Source organism: Pagrus pagrus, assembly GCF_965226575.1.
Source record: "Pagrus pagrus genome assembly, chromosome: 7".
Lineage (NCBI taxonomy): Eukaryota > Metazoa > Chordata > Actinopteri > Spariformes > Sparidae > Pagrus > Pagrus pagrus.
The window spans coordinates 27,078,979-27,101,726 of record NC_140191.1 but is presented as its reverse complement, the minus strand read 5'-3'; the positions used below and the strand labels follow the sequence as shown (position 1 = coordinate 27,101,726).

The following is a 22,748-nucleotide window of genomic DNA, read 5'->3' as shown; positions in this document are numbered from 1 at the left end:
TTCCTGAAACAAGCAGGGAAGAATTTAAAGAATCAGTATCCATTTCAAAGGGCGATTGAGGTTAGAGTTTTTATAATATGCCGGAAAAATTATTCTGAATGCGTAAGGTCATTTTTCTTCTTGGTCAGAGGTCAAACGTGGACTTTTATTTCTCGGAAAGAAGAAATAAAACAGGGAGATAGAGTACAGTGTCCACTGTAATAGATTCACGTGGTGCAGTGTCACTAGATTTGCTTGCTCTGTTTATCCTCACATGATTTTCTATTCTGCTTTATTTTATTTTGGTGTTCTTTTTCTTGTGCTTCTTACAAAACACTGTGTTGGTGGTGTTGAGTGCGTGTTGGGGGGGTGGTAGCAACATCTCAGGCGGCTGGGTACAGTAGCCTATTACTCAAAGGCAAAATGTCAGTATTTCAAGGCCATTACTTTTGAACCTCGGGGCCCTCCTTCATTAGGATGTTACAGAAATAGTTTAGCTAAGAGAAAATGGGTTGGGGTGCAATCTCGACACTTCATTCCTTTTTCCATCTGAGGCAGGCGGCGACAGGACACTGTCCATCTGCCTAATGCAAAAGAAAAATACTGGTTTCTCTCTCGTGCTTTTCACTTATTTCTCCCCCGCAAAAGGCAACAACCTTCAAGGATAAATGCAAATGTCACTTGAGCATGTTAAAGGTCTGAATTGGCACAGATATGCACAAGAGATGAGCACTGTGCTCCGGCAGTGCGCCTGCATGCCCCCTCCTCCTCCTCTTCCTCCTCCTCCTCCTCCTCCACCCGCCCATTTCTCTTTCCATGAACTCTATCTAGTCTGAGGCTGGAGGACAAACTGATTTTTTTTTAAGGGAGCATTATTTACAAATAGCAAATAAATCTCAGACAGATGATAGCAATCTGTTTGGATTTTGACTGCAAATTAAGAAAACAAATGCAGACACTAAATAAAGACAGATTTATAAATTGTCCTTGTATATATATGTATATTCTGCATGTATATATAAATATATATAGATGTGCACTTTGGCAAACTACCCAGCTAAACTGATCAAACACAAACAGTAAATTGTGTCTGCTGATATTCTTATTCCTTCTCCTGGCATCTCCTTATCCCGTCCTGGCAGCAGATGAGACAGAGAGGACCTCTGTAATTTAAGTCATCCTCGATTTCACATTTCAAATTAGCCTCACAATAAAGTCTTCTATCTGGCTAACCTGAAAATCTCACACCCCTGTCAAAGGAGCAGAGCAGACCGGCCGATTGTTGCTAGGACGACTATCTGAAATGGGAATCAGATTAACCCTTCCTTAGATCTCCAGACTGGAGCCATCTCTTATTCAGCAGCGTGAGGCCTCTCTGCCGTCCCTCTGAGCCTCTGGGAATTCATGATATTCCAGCTGCTCTTAATGTAGCCAACAGGGACAAAATACTGCATTAACTAGACGTCTTTCCACTGTTTGAAATCATGGGAAATTTGTCAGAAAGAAAACTTTTATAATGCAGAGTACAATGTATTATTTTGATTTAACTGTTAATTTCTACTATTTGTCTTTGCTTCATTTATGTTGGAAACAGAGCAGCAACAACCCATGACTGTTTCTCAGTGCAGATTTACATAATGCATCTATTGTGACAATAGTGGCCCATGTGCTTTGTAAGCACGCTGCATGTACCAGCCGTCACCTAGACAAAGAAATGCAGAAGAGCGACTGCACACGACATATTTAGGATTAAGACACAGTGGCGTCACTGCAGGGAGGAGCGGCTGCAAATGCAAATGAAAACGTTTGTACAACCCGGATCAGGTGGTCTGAGTGGCTGAGGCCAGAAGAAATGCAGATTGACAGGCAGAACATTTAGATGTCCCCAGAGCGAGGGAGCACATGATTAACTGGTATTATAGAAACAAACCTAACAATCATACAGCCACGGATGTGACGTACCGACGCGCTTTCCTGTCCAAAAGAGAATACTGAGGGGAGGTAGTTAAATATGCTGACCCCTATCGGATAGTCGGTTGCAAAAAAATATGTGCATATGCTGCATACAAGGCTCTAATCATCACTAATTCCCTGTTTTAATTTAATCTTTATGGTGCTAAAAATGCAAAAAAAATTAACTGAATATATTCCTATTTTTAATATCCTGTTTATTGGATGTATTTTTAATAGATATTCAAATAAACAGATATTAAAAACACAAGTAAATACCTGTTTGGTTTATAGAGATATAGTGTTTAATATCAGTTTACAGACTATCATCCCTGTCAGAGCCTGTAAAAGCCCCTCTGGCCTTCCTGTCTATGTAGTGTGTTATGGTTTATCCACCCTCTGCCTTCACTCCAGTGGTTTCAATACTCTCCCGGTATTTTTTTTATTTTTTTCCTTCCATCTGAGCTCTGTTACCGTTCCTCGTGTAAGAGATACAGTGACCAAAACAGTGTAGTCAGCGAGGAAGTGATTACAAACTGATGCTCCAAATTCGCTATAAAATGAAAATCAATATTTCCACAAGTTGCTGCAACATAAAAGATAACCTTCATTGATTTTTCTAGACTTAGGCCTCTGTGATAAAATCTAATATAAATTTTCAGCCACACGGATTTGGATCAGAGCGGAGCAGGGCTGAACGATAAGTTCCGTGCACATCTCTCAGAGTTGGATTTTTTTCCCCCTTCCCCTTTCCCTCTTCCAAGGCAGGGCTGTACTATTTATAATTGGCCCTGTGTGAGCAAAAGCTTCTATCAGGAATCTGTTCTAATTTTTATTACTGAGAAGCTAAAGCCTGTTCCAGATAATTTGGAAATTTCAGGGGAATTGTGATAGAGCTGATGGCACAGCCGGACTGACTCCAGAAAGGAGCTAACCTGTAATAGCCTCTGTGGCTGCGCTGATTAAATGTTGCCATAGATGAAAGACCTGCCATCACCGCAATAAATTAACCAATCACACAAATCCCAAGTCGCTACTAATCCCTCCTTGATACCATGATCCTCTGATCAGCTGAAGGAGGTGAAGAAGAAAGTGGCTTGTGACACTCAGCCTTCTTCTAACTCCCTGCTTCCCTGTGTAAACAACAAGCTAATGATATCACCGCTGACCATTTCACCACCACTGGCTACTCTTAACCCGCTTCATGGTCGGGGCAGGTGAAATCGATACAAACCTTGGTGGGAATGATTATTTTCCTCATCGCATTTTTTTTTTTTTTTTCCTCCCTTCACCAAGGTCACTGACTGGCACTGTATCCGTCTTGATCCCACAGCTGCAGGATTTAGACAACTGAGAGATCAAAACCACTGTGTCTGAATATCTCAAGACATTCATTGGCTTTATACGTCCCGCTTTCAACACCCACTCGGTATGAAGTAGTGCCATTTTAAACAAAAGCACCCGTTGAAATACTACAGTTTAAATAACAACATTTACATCTTATGTGTGTATGTTATCTTTTCCCCCTATAAAAACATGTTTTGGATAATTGTTTTATTTCCAGTTGAATTACTGATATATTTGACTTCCTCTCCCCTACACTACATTTGTGTTAGCATCCCAGCAACCCATCCCAAATAATTCTGAAGTGCAATGTTCTTTTCCGGTAATACCAGCAGTATAAATATAACAAAAAAACAAGCTTATGTCAAGTTTATATGTTCTCTGTTTCTAACATGGGAGTGAGGATAAAGGATTTGTACCTGTTTTACCAGTCAGTTTACAGCAGACAGCACACTCACACCTTGATAACGTCCTTTGCAATTAGTTGTTCACTGCGATGAAACAAATTGCATGTGGTCAACTGGAAATTTCATTAAGGGAGATTTTCCTCTAGCCCTCGTTATCGCTCTGCGTATTAATATTTTCTTAGCCTCAAGGATGGATGGGTTGCAAGGGTCTTTTTTTGTTGAATAGAAACGGCCAGAGCCAACCTCACAGTCTGTGTTCTCCCACCGCTATCCATGCTCGGAAAAGCTGTGTATATGCTTAGCTAGGTGCTGCATATTTTTTCCACTGCACCCTGAAATAAGATTCTCGGCCATCATCCTACATAAAGTGGGAAATGCCTTCATTTCTCAAGTCTGCTTTTGTGTCATTTCCTCCTTCTTCTAAATAGCCATGGTTACATCTGCTGAAATGAAAAGATACCTACATACTGCTTTCATTCCCTTTTTTCTCCCCCCTCTCTCCCTCTCTCTAAGGCTATAGCATCTGCTATTGGGAGACTAAATAACAGAAATATGCAGGAATTGCACACTAATTCCCTTTAGAGATAGATCTTGGCTGGTGCCCTGTCATAAATCAGAGAATTTCGATATGAAATGAGGCAAGCTGCTCTAATCATTTCTGCATTTCAAATTGGATCACTGGCTCAATCGCTTGGCTTTTAAACTGCTTGCCTAAGAGCAAATGTGAGGTGGGAGATAATTCAGCTGAAATCTCTGCCTGCTCTGTGCGGCAGTTAGTTTACTGCTTGAGTGCAAGAGAATGCTTTTTTCTTCCCTTAGCCCATCTTTCTCTTTTCAACTTTGTTAAATTGACTTTTCATTTTAAAATCGATTAAATTGAGAGAGTCACTGCTGTTCCCGGAATCTTTAAAGGGACACCCATCACTGTGCGCATGTGCCTTTATTTGGCTGCTGCTATCATGGCGGCGCTATGGGGAATAAATATTTTCTCATTTAAATCACCTTTTATCCTGCTGACTGGACTGTAAGCATCAAAGTTCATGTGCTGCATTAGCTATTACTTATTTGGCTCCATTGAAATGCTCACAGTGGTTGTATTTATACTGACTATGGGTGGCATTGCATGATTGCTGTATGTTCAGTTGCTTCTCTAAGACACAACAGAGTGGCAATAAAGCAGATTAGTGATTGGCTGCTCGGTATGTTGATTAAGGGGCAATGTTTAATTATTTTGCTATATTTATTTTTGTTCATTTTTAAACTGAATCTGCTGCTCACTAAATCAGCAAGGAGAAGAGAGAAGAATAGAGATTCAGGAGGAGGGGGTACTCCATCCATACTCCATTCTTCAAGACCTTCAGGCACATTGAGGTGCTCCAACTCTAAAGCCAAACAGTTTAGTGTAAGCTGTACCTGCCCCGAAGACAAGCAACCCCTTTCTCCACCCCTGCCCCCTTTCCTTTCCTCTAATTTTTTCTGCTTTTCCTTTCCCATCCTTTGACACACTTTCCTTTTCCTCCTTCTCCTTTCTGTTCCTTCCATTTTGTATGAATTATTTTGCTATTCCTTTCCTCTCCTCTTCTTTCCTTTTTTAAAATCCCCCTTCTTTTTCTCTTATACTCTCTCATCTCCCCTTTTCTCTCCTCCAATTTTGTCTGCTATTCCTTTCTGTCCTTTCTTTTTCTTTCATTTCATATTATTCTTTTTCCCCTTTTAGTTCCTCTCCTTTCTCTAAATTTCCCTGCCTTTTCTGCCATTTCCTCCAATACTCTCTCATCTCCACTTTCCTTTCCTCTAATTTTGTCTTCTTTTCCATTTATTTTGTAACCTTAGATATACTTTCCTTTACTTCCTTCCTTCCTCTCCTTTCATTTCCTTTCTTTTCATTTAAAATCAATTCTTTTTCTACTCTCCTCTTCTTTTCTCACCCTTCTTTTAATTTCCTTTCCCCCTCTTTTCTCCAACTCATGCCCCCTTCCCTCTATGTTTCTGTTGTTCCTTTCCTTTCCTTCTTTTCTTTTTCTTTCATTTTGCATTCATTATTTTTGCTCTCCTCTTCTCCCCTCTCCTTTCCTTTCTCTAAGTTTCCTTTCCTTATCTCTGATCCCCTTCTTTCCTCTAATATTTGCCCACCACCCACACCCCTCTCTACTGATTGAGTCAGAACTTCTATATGAATCACCTTCACTTCCTTTCCTTCCCCAGCCCCTTCCCATCACACAACAATGCCTCCCAACTTTCTTTGCAATAGAGAATGTTTAATTCAACTTCACAAGTGACTGCCTGTGTACTGCCATAACTATGTATAATGCGTATGTCCTGAGAACTATTTGAAGTTGTAAACAAGAGAAAGCTGAATTTGTAATGCATGTGCTCCAGGACTTAATCATGTCTTGGAGGTAGAGTGCACATATCCACACGTGTTCTTCTAGTGTTTGGCTTTGGTCAGGGACAGAACAGCCCTGTCGCTTCACTACTCACTGTTTGAATTACTCGAAATTTCCCATTTGAATTCAATTGGGAAGGACTTGTTTGATCTTTTGCATGTAAGTTAGGGCTGACTCCCCAAGCAGCGAGAAGCACTGTGAGGGAACATAATAGGGAACCTGCAGCCAGTAATGTTCACCTGTATGGATATTACCATGGCCCCTGGGGGTCAAGGTGGCAGGTGGCATATTCTCTGGACAGATCCCTCTTTCTCTGTCGGGAATAAACATGCGGATTGGAGGATTTCTTCAAAGAGGGAGAAAAGGGAACTCAAGAGTCGATCAGTCAATGGGGTCACAACAAATCCCTGCTCTCATAACCACACTTGGCAGACTAGGATCAGTCAGAGGCAGTAAATAAAGACAAACAATAAAATAGTAGGCATGATGCTTGAATAAAGCCCCTGACTTTAGATAAACCTCTGTGCCCCCCTTTAGGTATTGGATTTTCATATTCTTTTGAACTCCCCTCTCTTCTCTGGCGGAGTTTAAATTTCATGATGCATTAGAATAGCATCTGTGATTTTATATTTCAGGAGCCAATCTCACCTTCTGACTCAGAAACCGAGCTCTGCCAATATCCAAGTGTACAGAAAAATAATTACAAAGAGCACAGTCGGACAAATTAAAAATAATTTCAGACAAAGAACAAAGAGAAGAAACATAAAATGCGTCGCAAACATAACTTTGTTCTCATGACGAACAAGCTGAACAGAGGTACCTGTGATCTGCATACCACCTGATCATCTACATACTGCTGCAGTGTTCGATAGTTTGATCCTCGGCTGCACTTCAGAGAAATGGGGTCTTACTAAATCCACCGTAAAAGACCAACAATATTTACACCAAGTTAAGTAAATAAGATAAAGATGGTGAACTTGCCCCTCACTAAATGCATTAGACGTGAACTCTCTTATCAGAGTCTCAGCACACGGACTGTTAAAAGATGGGTTTCCCGAGCTGGAAATGGTCTTTGTTACCCAATTAGTTTGCTGACGACCCCGTGGTATAATATTCCTGCTTTGACAGCCTCATACACATCCATCTAATGAGGCGCTGCTGGACCACCGGGGAGAGAATGGACACTGTCCAGACCTTCATCTCCTCTAGCACCTATCAGCTTTCTTATCTTCAATGCTAACCTTTTTTTTTTTTGTCAGAAGACTTGAATTTTTCTGCTCGGTTGTTCATCCGTCCACAGTCGTCCTGACAGGGCTTTGTCTTTGGTAGGCCCCGAGCCAACTAGGCTGAGGATCAGAGGGCTAAGGCCAGGACAGGGGACAGCGAGGACTTATCAAGGTCTACCAGCAGGGGTTTGCCTCCCTGTAGGGTGGCCGTCCTTCTTTCTCTGAAGGAGGTGAAGCAAGCAAAGCCTCTGTGCTTCTCCACTTCCCTCGCCAACGTGTCCAAGAGGGAAAAATGGAAGGGAAATTGCTGAATTTCTAAGAGTGACTATGCTTATGTAGAAAGCTCTTTCCTGTTAATAAAATATGATTTTGAGATGTCTCATTTCGTCACTTTCTGAGCAGTAAAAAAAAACCATGTAGAACTCAAACTTTAAATCTTGCAACTTTGCTCAAAGGAGAGCAGCTTTATATTTCTACAATCAGAGCGAACAGAGGGATCGGTCAGCCATCTATGACAACCCCAAACCCCCCACTCTGAACTCACTTTTTGCTGGCAATACTAAGGGGGCTATCGGGGCCTAGCAAATGGAAACAATCGAGGATTATCTCCACCACTTTTCAAGAAAGTTGTTTCAACATATCACGAGTGCAGCCATGACAGTGACAGATGGCAAAGCAGCTGGCACCACTCAACTTTGTTTCACTTTTCTTTCTTTTCGCTTCTTCTTCTCCTCCTTCCTCATACGCCTTTGCTGCAATAGAGGTCTTTTGTGTATTGAAGTGTTGGATAATCATTCATTTGGGAAGACATATTGTGTACTGTAAAACAAGGCGAGATGTGTGAAGCCAGGGAGTTCTGAGCTTGACTATTCTTGCCTGTCTGACAAACATTTTGTAAAGACTGAAACCTAGCTTTGCTGATTTGTTTGTACGGTACATCACAGCTAAAGAAGCATCTCCCCAAATCTGCTACAAGCCAAGCAGTCACTCAAATTCACAAATCTCTTGAGATAAGTGTGTAAGTGATAGCGTGTGCCTTGTTTAAGCGTTACGCTATCCAAAATGGAACAGTTGTTCATGAATGTTAATGTTCATAACGCGCTGTTTGTGTATGTTTACGACGTACAGAAAACATAAGAGTGCAGATACTTCATCTCTTCAGTGTGACAGTTTGCCCCCTGATGGGCCACTGACAGCAAACACCCAGAGAGTTGTGAAGAGGGGACAGTCGGGGACACCCAGCTCACCCTCAGGCCCTGCGGGTGTGAAGAGTGGCCCCCCAGGACCTGGAGCCTCACTGGGGCTTTCAGCCATCACTGGTCCTGCTCTGCTGCTGCTGCTGCTGAGCGATGGCTGAGCACACTGCTGCAGGAAGACAGCTGCCTGTCTATTACAGTAGAAACGCTACAATTTCAGTGTATGTGAGGACGGAGCTATGTCATACAGAGAGAATATCACACATTCTTCTTATTTAGATCGATCTGCTACAGAAAAACTGGCAGAGACTAAGTAAATAAATGAATGAATAAAGGCATTTTTGGCACTTGTAAATTATCTCAAGGGAATAATAAAAGTAGTGACCGGAATTGAAACGCTAGAAACGGATGTTTCATAATGTTTCTAACGTACTCTAGCTGCATTTTCACATTAATGAATCTGTGTGCAGCCAGACCTGCGCTGCTTCACAGCACAACACATCATTTTACAGCAAAAATAGGGAAAGAGAAGCGGTGGATGGATGCAGGATCCTTTACTTAAGAAAAAAAGTCAAATAAGGTAACACTTTATGATAACGTTCTTTAATAAATAATTAATTTATAGGTAAACTTGAGTAAATTGTTATTTCACTGTTAACAATTAAATGCTTTATAAACAATTCAATAAGCAATTGTTTATTGATATTAAAGTTAAAGTATTCCTTTTGCAGAAAAAATGTCCTTCTAAATGTTATATCACATTATAAGATTGCTAATATTGATGCATAAGAAGTATTTTACTTTTGCAACTGGTCAAGATAGAGTTCATTTTAACAGTTTTTATACCCTTGGGTAGTTTCATCTATGTAATTACTTTGCATTTTAAAAGTTCTTTATTTTATTTTCATTTATTTTTCATATATGTGTGTAGAGGAGTAAAAAGCACAACATTTCTCTCTGAAGTGTAAAAGTATGAAGTAGCATAAAGATGTTTTTACTGTCATTTGATGAAAGCAGAAGTGGTTGATGATTGAGGGAGTTGAAGGATACAGAAAATAAAAAAACACAGTCAATGTTTAATTTGTTTATCCTTTTTGAGGAGATAAAGAAAAAGGCTTTGATCCTTTGGGATATGAGTGACAGGATTTATGAGAAATATGGTATTAATTTTGAGAAAATACTGCCACTCTTATTCCCGACCATAGTTTAAGATTCAGTACCATTTGCTGTAATTATAACAAGAAAGTGATACAAATGCTAAACCTACTATTCAATCATCACTTTTCAAAATCAACCGTCTGATATATCTGTAGCAAAACATCTCAAGCAAAAAATGCACTGGATTGCATATTTGTGTTTTGATCTCGTCATTGTATCCTTGGCACGTTTGAGGAAACCATGCAGCCATTACAGTGAGCACAAAGCAAATCAGTGAGTCCTGCTCTGCTTATCAGGGGACCTGCCATATCAGTTTGGGTAGTTGTGTTGTGATGTAAGGACAGCAAAATGTCAGGTTCACTTGTAGATCAAGTCAACCATGCATTATCTCTCAAACAGTGGAGCTCGACTGTGGCCATAATAGCTCTGACTAGCTGACTGACTGAGTGCTTCACGGCTAATACATGGAGCTGTGGGCGGCAATGAGTTCCAGCCATGCTCACAGAAACTTTGAGAGTGGAGGCTTGGGGAATAAATGTAAATAGCAGTAATAATAATAAAAAAAACAACAATGGTTGTGGGTTTCTTTTGCCACAGCCTGCAATCCACTCTCCGTCTGACTCACACACAGACATCCATGTCATGTTGATGTTGTGCTAAAAAGCGCAAATTTAAAAGGCTACTTCAATAGAATTTGTTTGGACTTTTCCCCCTTTTAATGTGGGAACATGAAAGCCATCGATAATACCATCGATAAATATATGGATGACATTGAGCGAGGGAAAGCAGGCCAGATAATTACCATTTTACCCATCTGAAGAGACCCCAGCCCTGATATTGGTTTAAACCCAAGAAATAATTGATGCATGCAATCACAAATTGGTTCTCCGCCTAAAATTTGGGCCCATTATTTCATTAGATGAAGCCACATTCTTTGTGCCAAAATTATTTGTGTGTCCAACACAGAAATTCAAATCCTGTTAGTCCTGATAATGTCTGGCGTTTTCAAACCATATCCAAGACAGTGTGACTTACAGATAGAAAGCACGGGCCACCTTTAAAATGCAAACATTAATCAAACTGTTTGGAATTGAAATTGTTGATTTTTATTTTTATTTTTTAGTTTAATGGTTTGTTTGTTTATGTGCGTGTGCATGCATATTCCAGGCTGAGTGTGTGTGTGTGTGTGTGTGTGTGTGTGTCATTTAGCAGCTATGCTACAGAGAGGTCCTATCCTGGGGTGCCTTCTTGCATATGTAATTGGATGTTACTGTAAATAATTGCCTGGGCATGTGCCAGTGTGATGATGGTGATGATTTGTGTGTGTGTCGGCTCATGTGTGACTGTATGTGTGTAGAACATGCGTGTATCGCTCTGTATGTCTGTGTGAGTCTGTACGTACGTGTATGTGTGTGTGTATGTGTGTGTGCGAGCGCATCTGCCCCATCCGTACTCCACTCTCAAGTCCCACTGATTCTCCTTTCCAGCCATGTTGAATCCTCTTTTCCTTATCAGGCGAGCCCAGGCCTGCATCAGGCTCTCCTTGCTATGACAGAGGCTACAACAATAGGCCTGCGATACCGCTGCTTAGCGCTGCGTTTCGGAGGGGAAACCTGCCACGGGCGCAGATTAACTACAACACACACACACACAAAATAGATTGCAGCCTCCAAAACAAAACATTTTTCAGAATGCCTCCTCTTGATTAATGAAGCAATGACAAGAAGAAAAATATAATTTCTGAAACAGAAAAATCCGCCACCACTTGTTAAAGTTTAGGGGTAGCTAACAATAAACATATTGGAGGGAGAGGGTGGGCAAAAGGGGTGAGATAAATGGCTTGAGTGATGGGCTGAATAATTTCTGGAGCATTTTTTGGTTGCACAGGCCCATATTCCTACCCTTGTACTAAATTACACAATAATCACACTCCATCGGTTGACAGCCTCTGCCTCTCTCTCTGTCCCAGGTGAAAATTAGGACAGTATCTTGACATTTTCGCTCTTCTGTAGTCTACAAGCTAAAGCTCTCTGTTCGCAGCTAAAAGCAGCACACAGTCTGCACGCGCACGCCGAGGCGCTTACACATTGCCCTCCCACACATACACAGACACTACAGCATGACCCGAAACACACAAGTGCATGTACACTCGTTACACTGACGCACTGTGCACGTTTGCAAGCATAAGAACATTTAATTGCTATGGTCTCATGCACATTTTAGCATAAATATGAACAGGGTGTCACTTCAAAATTGAAGGGTTAATAAAGGGCTCGTTTTGTATCTTAAACAATTCCAAATGAGAGAATTAGACAAACACGTAACAAACGTCGTCTTCCTAACACTTCACCTTATTTCTCCACTCCTAAAACACACTAAATATTCCACTTAGCCTTAAATATTATACACTTATCATTGTGGTTATAATGACTTATAATTCAAGGGTAACATTGTAATATTCTGTTGAGAGTTAATTGGTTATAATATATTAAATTGCCCTATAGCACTTATTGACTTCTACTGTGTCCTTCTAACCTTCCGAATCACTGCCTTTGTACAAGGACCCTTGTCTGACACAGAGATTGCAGTGATAGATGTGTTTTATCATAAACCTATGCTCACAGCAAATTTAGCTGGTATACAAGTATATTAAGACAGAAGATAAAGACAAGATAAAAACAATGCTGGCTAGATCTTAATCTGGAATTAAGCAAGTCATATGCATTATAATTAGCATGTAATTTGCAGTAAAAGGCCCTGAAAACACATAAAGACCAGAATTCTATTGAATCCAGACTCATTACAGTGCACCTTGACTAAGCCCCAGTAATTAGCATTGGTAAGGCATTGTACAAGAGGCGGCAACACCCTCATCAACACACATTTACAACAGAGCTCTAAATCTGCTGCTCATTAATAGCTTGCCTCCCAATCAATTATTAACACCTACAATGGAAGCCAGGCTCACCGGGGCCAGGCCTCTTACTCCAGGCAAACCGTGGGCCACCCTCTCCTCCCGGTTCTGTCCAGCATAGGTAATTACCGCTTTTAAAGACACCTGCTACTCAATAGCTTCGACCCAGACTGTTAATTTAGCCCCTCGATTGCAGACATTTATGTCTGAGTGTCACTATTAATTTGCGTTAATTTGGAGAGTGTGAGGAAGCCGGGCGGAGGCGTTGTCGGCAGCCGGCTGAATGTGCTCGTCGCTCACCTGCGCCGGGGCTGCGGCTGTAATTGGAGTCTAATGGTCTGATTGATCAGTGAGAGAAGTGAGGGATGAGACGGTGCTCTGGCAGCTCCATCAGTCAGACCGAGAGGAGAGAGGAGAGGAGATGAGGAGGAAGAGGAACAGAGCAGAGAGAGCGGGCTGACAACAGCAGCACAAGGCCAACTCTCGAGTGTTTTGTTCTTTCTAAAATCTTTTTCTCTCTTATTATTTGTCTTGCTGTCTATTACTTGCTTTGAGCCTCTTCCTCTCCTGCCTTCCTCACCTATGCCTGACTTGCTACAAAGCGCTTTGGCCCGGGTCAGTTACTTAGTTATCAGTTCACACGCTGGTCTTTTAATCTAGTTGAAAGCTTTCTGTTTCTCTGATTTAGGCAAAGTTCTCTACCTTCGTCACGTCTTGTTCTGACATCTTCTTTAAAAATATTACATCTTGAAACTCACTCTGTAGTCTATGTGTGATCAAAGAATGATAACGAATGTATAAAAATACCACAGTATGGCCAGACATATGAGCTGTCCAATACAGTGCAATGTGATTGTGTTAACAGGTCTGCTACAGCAATAACTATAACTCCAGTCCCTCATGCCAAGCTGAGCCCCTGGGGTCTACAGACCTGCCACGGCCGACCCATCAGCTGTGAAATCTGCTTTCCTCTTTGATAAACGGTCGAGATGTGACCCTATCTCTGTCCTGCAGATGCCCAGATTTCCTGTCATGCTTTTTCCCCTCTGTTTTTTCCTGCTTCCTCTCTCTCCCCGGCTCTCTCTCTTTTCATTCTTTCTTTTTTCAAGCTTTTATACCTCTCTTTCCAGGCCTGCCTGGACAACTGTGTGTAACGCTCCACTCGCCGTTCTTTCTCAGCATCATCCATCACTGCGGTCAGCTACTGAGGCCTGTCGTCCACCGGCAGCCAGCCCACATCAGCTCCCACGCCACAGCGCATATAGCTAGGCCAGCTCTAGCTTCTGCTCCCATTTTGCTACCTCTAGGGACCAGTAACCCTCCCCTCCTCCCATCCTTACCCACCCCTCCATCAGAATCCACAGGAGTGCTCCCCAGACACCAGCCGGACCTTACATACTCTCCTCCTAAACGGCTCTACATGTGCCAAAGTGCTGCTCCTGTCCGGTGTAATGCGAAATCTGCTTAAATGCACTGTATTTTCATTATTTACTGTAAGCCACTTTAAGGAGTCATTACACTTTAGTCCCTCCCTGGGCATGATGCCAAGGATTGAGAAACGGAGCTATGCACCGTACGTGGCGGCTCGACAAAAATAGCTTGACCTCTAAAAAGTCATATCTTAAATGACGTGTCTGGATGAAGGGATAATATATGTTTGATTTCAGAGAGGGCATATCAATATCTCACCAGCGGGTCATGTGTTTCAGGCGTGAGAGAGGTGTCACTCCTGCCATATACCTGGCTGCCTTCGGGTAATTCATTCACCTCCATGGTTTCAAAAAAATCTGAGAGGGTAAGAGGAGATTTAATAGTCTGCGGAGGTCACACTTCATAAGAATGACTGAGAGTGCCTCCTAGCTGAGGTACAGACCCATGAAGCAATGAGCCTTTATTTCTACCTCAAACGCTTTCTGCCGCCTTTTGACCCCGCTCTGCAGCACTAGCCGCCCTGACATGCATCAAAACTAGCCGAGCCTTTTTTCCTTCTTCTCTCTCTCCTCACACTCGCATTTGTTATTTCAACTTTTCCCCTCTTCCCTCTCCAGGTGAGGCATCAGGGTTTGTTCCTGTCTTGATGTGTCAGTGTTTGAAGATTTGCACAACTCCCTCGCCTCCCACTGAAACAACTGAGATAAATGCAGCGCCATATTAGGGATGTTGCCAGCGGCTGCATGTTTAACTAGGCAACAGCTCAATAACTAGGAGTTTGATTATAAAAAACAAAAAAACGAGAAAGACAACTATGCTACTGTAAATTAGACGATTCCCTAGTGATGTGCAAAAATAAGAGTTTCTGGCTTATTCTGCATCTGAGAAACAAAGGAAAAAGTTACACTGAACCTTAAAAGGAGGCTCAGTAAAACAAAACATGCCAGTTGGGTTGACCTAGCCTTTAATGAGAGATAGTGAGAAGCTGCTAACAGCCAGTACCCTATTTGAGAGATGAGGAGGGGTGGCAAGCAGCAAAGCATTGAGAGGGCCCCCAGGGGAATAGACACACATGAGATCCTTAAAGGCAATATCCCAAAGCTTCTTCTACTGCTTTTAATTGCGAGGGAGGTTTGGCATATTCTATAACCCCTCCACAGCCTATTACAGGTGATGACCAGCACCTGCTCGCTGACGAATAAAGAAAAAAAAAACGGAGGAGGAAGAGGATCTGGAAAGTAGCTATGAATTCCTCAGAGGTCAGTTAGTTAAGAACTTATCACTCTTGCCAAGAGCAACAATCAGTTTATGCATCTAGTTCAGCAGGTAGACTGATGAATGTGTAAAGCTTGTATCTACTGAAAGCACCCAAACACTTGGAAAAGATGTTTTATATGACATCATTTGGAGAGTCTGAGGGTCATTTGAGGGACAGTTGAAGGTTGGTTTTGGATGCCTTTCAGGGAAATTCATGCAGAGATAGCGGGAGAAATATATGGAGTGTGTTACTTTGGAAGGCAACTTGAGGTGTTGCTCTGTCAAATCACTTTTCCGCCCAAGGATAACTGGCTTTACCCTGAGAGAAGCCATATTTCATGGCTATAATACGGCCTGAGTTATTTAAAGCCACTGATGACTTCAAAACCATGAGGGGAGCTTAGAAAACAGTCAAAACTGCGCTGAAAATGATTTAATAAAGTTATGCGTTTAAGGAATCTAGGAAAACGGGGGGGAGGGCCAAAAATCCTAATGGACTTTTCCTTATGTTTCTTAACAGGATGAATGGGAGCATGGTTACAGTTTTAATAGGAATTTCTTAATTAATCCAAATGCAGAATGGAATATCAAACCCGTGGAGGACTTGTCACTCCAGCAGAGCAGCAGGTCAACACGAGCCTCTGCTGGGATCTTTGAAACGAGAGATGTAAAGCTGCTGTGTGCAGGGTAACATCAAAAATAATGGATTGTGACTTCATTCAATTGAAGCCTGGACCGAGCTCAAAATCCACCAATTAAAGTGTTTTGTCATAAAATATGCAGATTAAATGGTTAAAATGGATGCACTTCAAAGGCTTGTGTTGGGGGCCAGTTGGATCCCAGAAGAGTCACCTCAATAGGTTTGAATGTCATGGGAATTGCCATTAATATGGTTTTTAGATGTAGGACTTTCTGGTAATCATGTTTCCATGGCTGCGAGAGTTTGACTAAATAAAGTGATTTCACTGCATGTGTAATAATAATCCCTTTACTCGAAACAACAAACACTTCTTAAAAAGGCATACTTTACATAGGGGTTATAAGTCGTGAATAATTGTTTAATAATGATTAATAAATCAAAGTTGATATTCCATATGTATCTGAAGCAAGTTATAAATAAAGGCATCATATGTGTTCTGAGCAGCGATGTAAAAAATACCCAAAAGTCATACTTGAGTAAAAGTTGCAATATGGTGCTTAAATATTACTTCATCAAAGTCACACAAATGAATTGTGTTGATGAAGGTTCTCAGTCATCCAGGTCATCATAATTCTAAGTGCTGTATCATAGGCAACTGGATGTGTTTCAGTTTCTTAAAGACGTTTCACCTCTCATCCAAGAGGCTTCTTCAGTTCTAACTAACTGGAGGGGAGTTGCAGGCTTTTAAACTCTGTGTGGGAGTGTCCTCACAGAGTCGTTACGGCCACTTGTGGGTCGTTGACCATCGGTTGGGTCAACTAAATGTAGAAACATAACAATGTTTGCCTCCGAAATGTAGTGGAGAGGAAGTATACAGTAGCAGAAAATGTAAATACTTTTGTACTTAATTGCAGTACTTGAGTAGCTGGACTGAGTTACACTCTGTCACTGGTTCTCAAAGGGGGGGGGGGACTTGGCTGGTTTATAGCCCTTCTAGTAAAGCATGACTGTCTTTTTTGTGTTTTTAGTCACCATGTGTACCCAACCATTGCACTCTGTGATCACTTACGTACTGAAAAAGCATTTCAGAGCATCCAGAGCAGAAAATCAATTTATTAAAAGGTAGTTCCAGCAATTATAGCACCTTATAAAATGTGCCTCATTATACTGTATATCTTACAATAAAGCACACTGACTTTGGCTGTTACTCAATACAGGACTAGCTAACATCAAAAACTGGATGGCAAACAATTTTCTTCTAAATCCGGACAACATAGATATTTTCAAGGCGTGCAATATATTTCTGATCACGTACTGCCAAATCAAAGATGCTTTTTGCACATTTTTTTGGCGCAACATTAAACCTGTAGCTGAAAATCTTGGTTTAACATACGATCCCAGCTTAAATTGACTAGTTCAGTATTGTTTTCACCAATTTATGAGCATTGCAAATATTCACACAATGCTTACACACTGTAATTGCATAGCTTACCCTGCCTCTTATTTCATTCGTTTTATCCAATTATTAAATCGGCTGTGTTTTAAGCCTGGCTTGTTTTATTTTGTATTTAATTTCCGGATCTAAGTTAGACAGTGGTGCCCAAATGTTCAAAATGATACGATAGTTGACCAAAAACAGGACATACCAGTGCAGTGTTCTCAGTGTTCATCTCGATCTTCCCCTCAAAGGGTCCCCATGTTGTCCCCACCGGGAGCTGCTGCCGGCTGTGGATCCGACGCTCGCCATCTTTGAGGAATGCGTCCAGCTCCCCTAAAAACACAGCAGAACCCAAAGCAGTCAACCATAGTGCTCTATATAGCACACAAGTTCCACATCAAATCACAGTGACATTCATTCATTGTCCTTTCCCCTCAAACCTACATGTGCGATCACATTATTGCCTCAAAGCCCTGCAGTAAGCAGCGAAGGTTACAGCCAAGCAGTTTCAAAATGGATAAGCAAATCGAGCAAGCATCCATCTGATGGTGTTCCTCAGACACACGGTGCGCTAACCTTACTTGAAAGGTGTCTTGTGTTGAGATAATCTCTGTGAGACAGTGCAGGCTCGCTGGCTGGCGAGAGCAGCTAGTGGCAGGCCTATTTCTGTTGTTCCAGGAAGGCTGGGCCCTTGTTAGTGCTGTGCAGAGCTCCAGTTAATTAACAGTGAAACCGGATAGCACTGTTAGAAGTACCAGTGCTCACCTCCCTGACACCCCCCACTATCTTATCTCTTAGATTCAGTGTACTTTTTTCGGGATGGTGATTAATCAAATAGTTATGATAAACCCCATGGCAGGCCGTGACATAGTTTACTGAAGATGATGTTTTTGCTGTAAGTGTGTGTATGTGTGTGTGTCTTAAGGGAAGGTATGCGGCTCTCAACTGTACATTTCCGAGTGGTTGCCTTGACAACCCCAAGAAGTCTTGTTAGAGGAAGTGTGATGATTCAGACGTCTGCAGCTACAAGTTATAACTGATTCTGGAAACTTTCTGGTCACAAGAAGTTCCACAAACTCAAACAAAGGACATTTTTATCAGGACTGAGTCATCTCAGGCTTTCTTTCTATGTGACCGTTTGATCATTGCACTGATCTTTGGGAGGTCAGAGATTGGAGTCAGCTACAGAACACCGTCATTGTTCTGGGACCATGGCTGGGTGGTAACTGTAAGGTAGAGTACTGTTTATGTTCGTGCTTTTAAATCGCACTTATACACTGTACACTCATATGTTTTTGAGCCAGTAATCTACTTTTACTTTGCTTTATCTGCCAATTAAACATTTTCATGATTCCAAAAAACAAAAAATATTAATATGACATATAAAAGTAACTTGTACTTTGAGTCATGTATTAACCTGGTACTTTTCTTTTTTTACTTTATGTATGTTTCTCAAAATGTAATTTTCGCTTTTCATTTTTCTAGGGGTAACAGATTTTCAGTACCTCAGCCACCACTGTTTGGGACACACTGGCTTTAGGACTGACCTTTAGCAGGAAACCAACCTGCCACTTACATTTTACCTCGTCAGGCAAATAACCATAATGTATTATTATTCAAACAAACTCTACATGAGTTGTTAACATTGTGTCTTTTAACCTGTTTGTCCATGTGGCTAATAAGTGTTCGGGGGCATTCGGTTCATGCTGAATGGGCTGAAGTGATCACTGAGCTTTCTGATGTGTATGTGGTATAATGACCTATTCAGCCCTGTTCTACTGTGCAAATATCAGCCGTGTATCTGCCGCACGCTATTGTGTCTGTCTGTTGTGCTGGTATGGAAATGTGTGCTTATGTGCTCCTTTGCATGCATAAACATGATTGAAACATCAGGCGTGTGTTATGATCATATACTCATCAGTGGTGGTCACTCCCGTAACAATAAAAAGCTAAATGTCAGCTATGATAAAAAAAAAAAAAATCACTTGTTTTGACCAAATCTTTGTTGAAGGTGGATAAAAAATCTTTTTAACATAGACAGACGGTCTAAACGTTAATATATATTTTAGAGAAAATGCTAGATTTCAGAATAGTCCTAAAAATGAGATAATCTGGACAGCGCTATCTCCTTCTTTCTTTCACTCTGCCTCCCCTCCGTGTTCCTGCTGCTGCATGCTGTCTTCCTGGTGCTGCAGTGGAAGGTGGGTAAGCTCATTACAGAGAAATAATTAAACATTGGTGCACAGCTGGTCGTCATCACTGAGAGCAACAGCCACCGCTTGATGCATTCTGTTTGTCCTCAGATAAGACCCACGGCCTTTAACCGCTTGGATGCAAGTTCCTGTTTAGCCCCGCTTGACAAACAGCTCAAGCCATCCCCAGCCAACGATTCTGATTCCTATTCCTTTACCCTTTCTTTCTCTTTTTTGGGTGGGATTCTCGGAGTAAAAAGGGGGTAATGGGTAGTGTAGGTGCAAGAAGGGGGGAAAAGGGGGGTACGATTCAATTTGTGCAGTTTGCGGTCCACCATGTTTAGGTGCCAGTTGTGTGCATCTCACACCAAATGTTGCCTCAGGACCTTGGCTCACAGATGGCTTGTCACATCTGTTGCAGATACTAGTGGAAGATCTCCACAAAAACACCCATGGATGAATAATGAGTTCCCTTCATGGACTCTCTATGAGCATTTACAGGTTTAGTCACACAGCAAAAATATACTGACAGATGTGTTCTGTTTTCAGCTGGGCGACTGACATTTTTTTGTAATTATGGCCGCAAAAACTCTTGATGTCATAGTGATAATTCAATTTCTTACAAGGCCCCAAATCCCAATTCTATTACCTAAACACAAATACATTTTGTACAAACACAGAAGTGTTTAACCTGTCAAGCTGCAGACGACAGACTAAACCAAGAGGAGAGCTCATAATGGCCTATTAGGAGATTTAACAAACCCAGTGCCTGTGTTCTCTCGTCAACGTCCCTCATCATCCAAGTCTCAAATGCCACACACTTGGCAAAACAGAGCTCGCGATGTGGCTCAAGAGCGGTACCCCCTCCTCCGAATCCCAACCAACCCCACTCCGCCACCTTCACCCTCAACACCCCCTCAACCAGCACCCACCCCCCTCCCCCACCCCTCCCTCGATAAGATCATCATCTGTCGCTAGACTCTAGGGTCTGTTCCTGCACTCCACAGATACTTGGCAGACCAATGAATGTCCCTTTGTGTGGAGAGATCCTCCTCAGATAGCACCCAAGATGCTCCACGCTGGCATCTGTTTGTTTTTTTTTTGTTTTGTGTTTTTAATGTGTGTATGTGTGTCCTGTCTTTCTTTTCTGATATGGTGCAGAGGAATAGGGAACCTCATCTCTCCCTTCAATGGCATACAACTGAATACTAATGAGTTTCTCAGTGGCAGGGTGCCAGCCTGGTATGATTTAAAGAGTAATGGGTGTGGGTGGGTATGGGTGGACTGTTGACAGATAGAGACTCTAAAAGAGGTGAAAGACCATGTTCTACTTTTAAATAACACTATCAGATATAATCAACCATAGGGCTGGACAATATATCAATATCATTATATGAGACTATAAAGCATCTTAGATTTTGGATATTGTTGTATTGTAATATGTAATGTAATGTTATATGAAATATTTATAATTTTCTGAACTTACCAGATATCGAGTGATATCAAGGTATTTGGTCATTTATGAAGTGAGATTTCAAAATATTGAGATACGTATCGTGTATTGCGATACAGCATGATGATCAGTAATGATCTTTAAGTGGTTTAAGGTTTTGATTATAGTAGTTCATAAGTTATGGAGTTTATAGTCAGTCTGTTTTGTATATTACATATTTTCAAAGGGTAAAAACGGCCCTCTTTTAAAGCTGCTACAATGAAGTTTAATTTGTTGTTGATTTTGTTGCCCCCTGTGGACAAAAGTGAAACAAAGTAAACTTTGTTTTATTGTCATACTGTACCAACCCTAGACCTCAGTACTTCACCATAAAAAATAGTTTTAATTAAATGACCTATCCGACCCAAATAAGTCAGAATCTGACCCAGTGACAGGCATTTAGACTTACTATAATAACTATTTCAAAGAAAAAGACAATCTTCTTTCAAGACCAGTTAAAAGTTCCCTTAATGTTTAATCAAAATGCTACAATGTCCAAACAGGTTTGAGTTAAAACAGCAACTGAAATATTCTTTCCCTTAACTCTTTGAAAATTAAATGATAGATCCACCTTTCACTATGAATGTTTCTATTAATGCACATGAAGTGTAAGCCTGAATTTTCTTAATACAATTTCTGGCCCGGAGTAAGGTCTCGGCTCGCGGTCAGAGATGACAAATGACATCATCAACTGGCTACTGCAGCTTAACATTTGCTAAAGCAAATGATCTGCTCGAGCTATTTTCAACATGAATTTGACTTCTCTAACTAGTTCAAAGAACCAACTTCAATGAAAAGAAATTGCCCGCGGCATAAAATACCCACCCTGATTATTGACTGAGCTTATGGTTTACCTTTTCCGGTTATCTTGTGCACATTAATAGTGAGGGTGCATGTTATGTGGAAACAAAGACCGACAAGAGAAGAGACAAGTGGGAAAATATGCTTGAGCTTCACAGGGCAGATGATCCCCCTTGATATCAAGCAGTACCTTTGAATCAAAGCAAATAAATGACTGCTGTTCAAAGTTCAATAACCTGTGCGTGGCAATTCACAGATGTCTTAACTGAATCCCAGTCATCTCCACTGACAGGCGGTGTTATAGAGCCAGCAAATGGGCTATAAATTAATATACCATGAGAGAGGCATATGGGGTGAAATGGAATGCACTGTATCGGTTCAACAAAAGGTGCCACATCTTTAAAGCAGATATGTGATATGAAATTTTACAGCTGAAGGAGAAATGTCGCGGAGCTTTGATAAGAGAGCGATGAACTTTCTCCCCCCTTACCCAAACCGCTATTATCAGGTCCCAGTGAGCAAAACGCATCATTTATAACCCACAGCCCACACCATTATCTCTGAGAAAGGTGCTTGTTTTAAAACAGTAGAGGACCCCCACCCCCAGCAGCGCCACCTCGTCTCCTCCTCACCCACCTCTCCTCCCCACTGCCCGCCCTTAACCCGCCTAGATGTGGCTGCTTCTGGCCCTGAACAGCGGGGAGAAAGTTGACCAGGCAACCACAGGAGTTTGTCCATATGAGGAGGACGGGGAAGGAGGGAGGGGTGATTTGATGTGGGGGGGATTCACCCCTTCGGGTCAGGCTTGTTTTCAGGCTTGGGGGGAAAGAGTTAAACAAGCCAAAGGGATTAGGGCATTTTAGCTGTGACACTCCACATGGACTGAGCAGGGGGTTGGGGGGCGGTTGGGGGAGGTTGGGGGAGGATGTATGGGTC

The 22,748-nt window shown here is 41.7% G+C and overlaps 1 protein-coding gene across 2 annotated transcripts in view; it reads right to left on the bottom strand.

Annotated features, from left to right (window-relative positions):
- Nucleotides 1-22,748, bottom strand: part of zfpm2a (zinc finger protein, FOG family member 2a) — a 121,270-nt gene that overhangs the window by 46,748 nt on the left and 51,774 nt on the right. For both annotated transcript variants that reach the window (XM_084356258.1, XM_084356257.1), the window contains exon 4: nt 17,536-17,660. In XM_084356258.1, the coding sequence (XP_084212384.1) occupies nt 17,536-17,660 (125 nt within the window). The remainder of the gene's footprint in view (nt 1-17,535; nt 17,661-22,748) is intronic.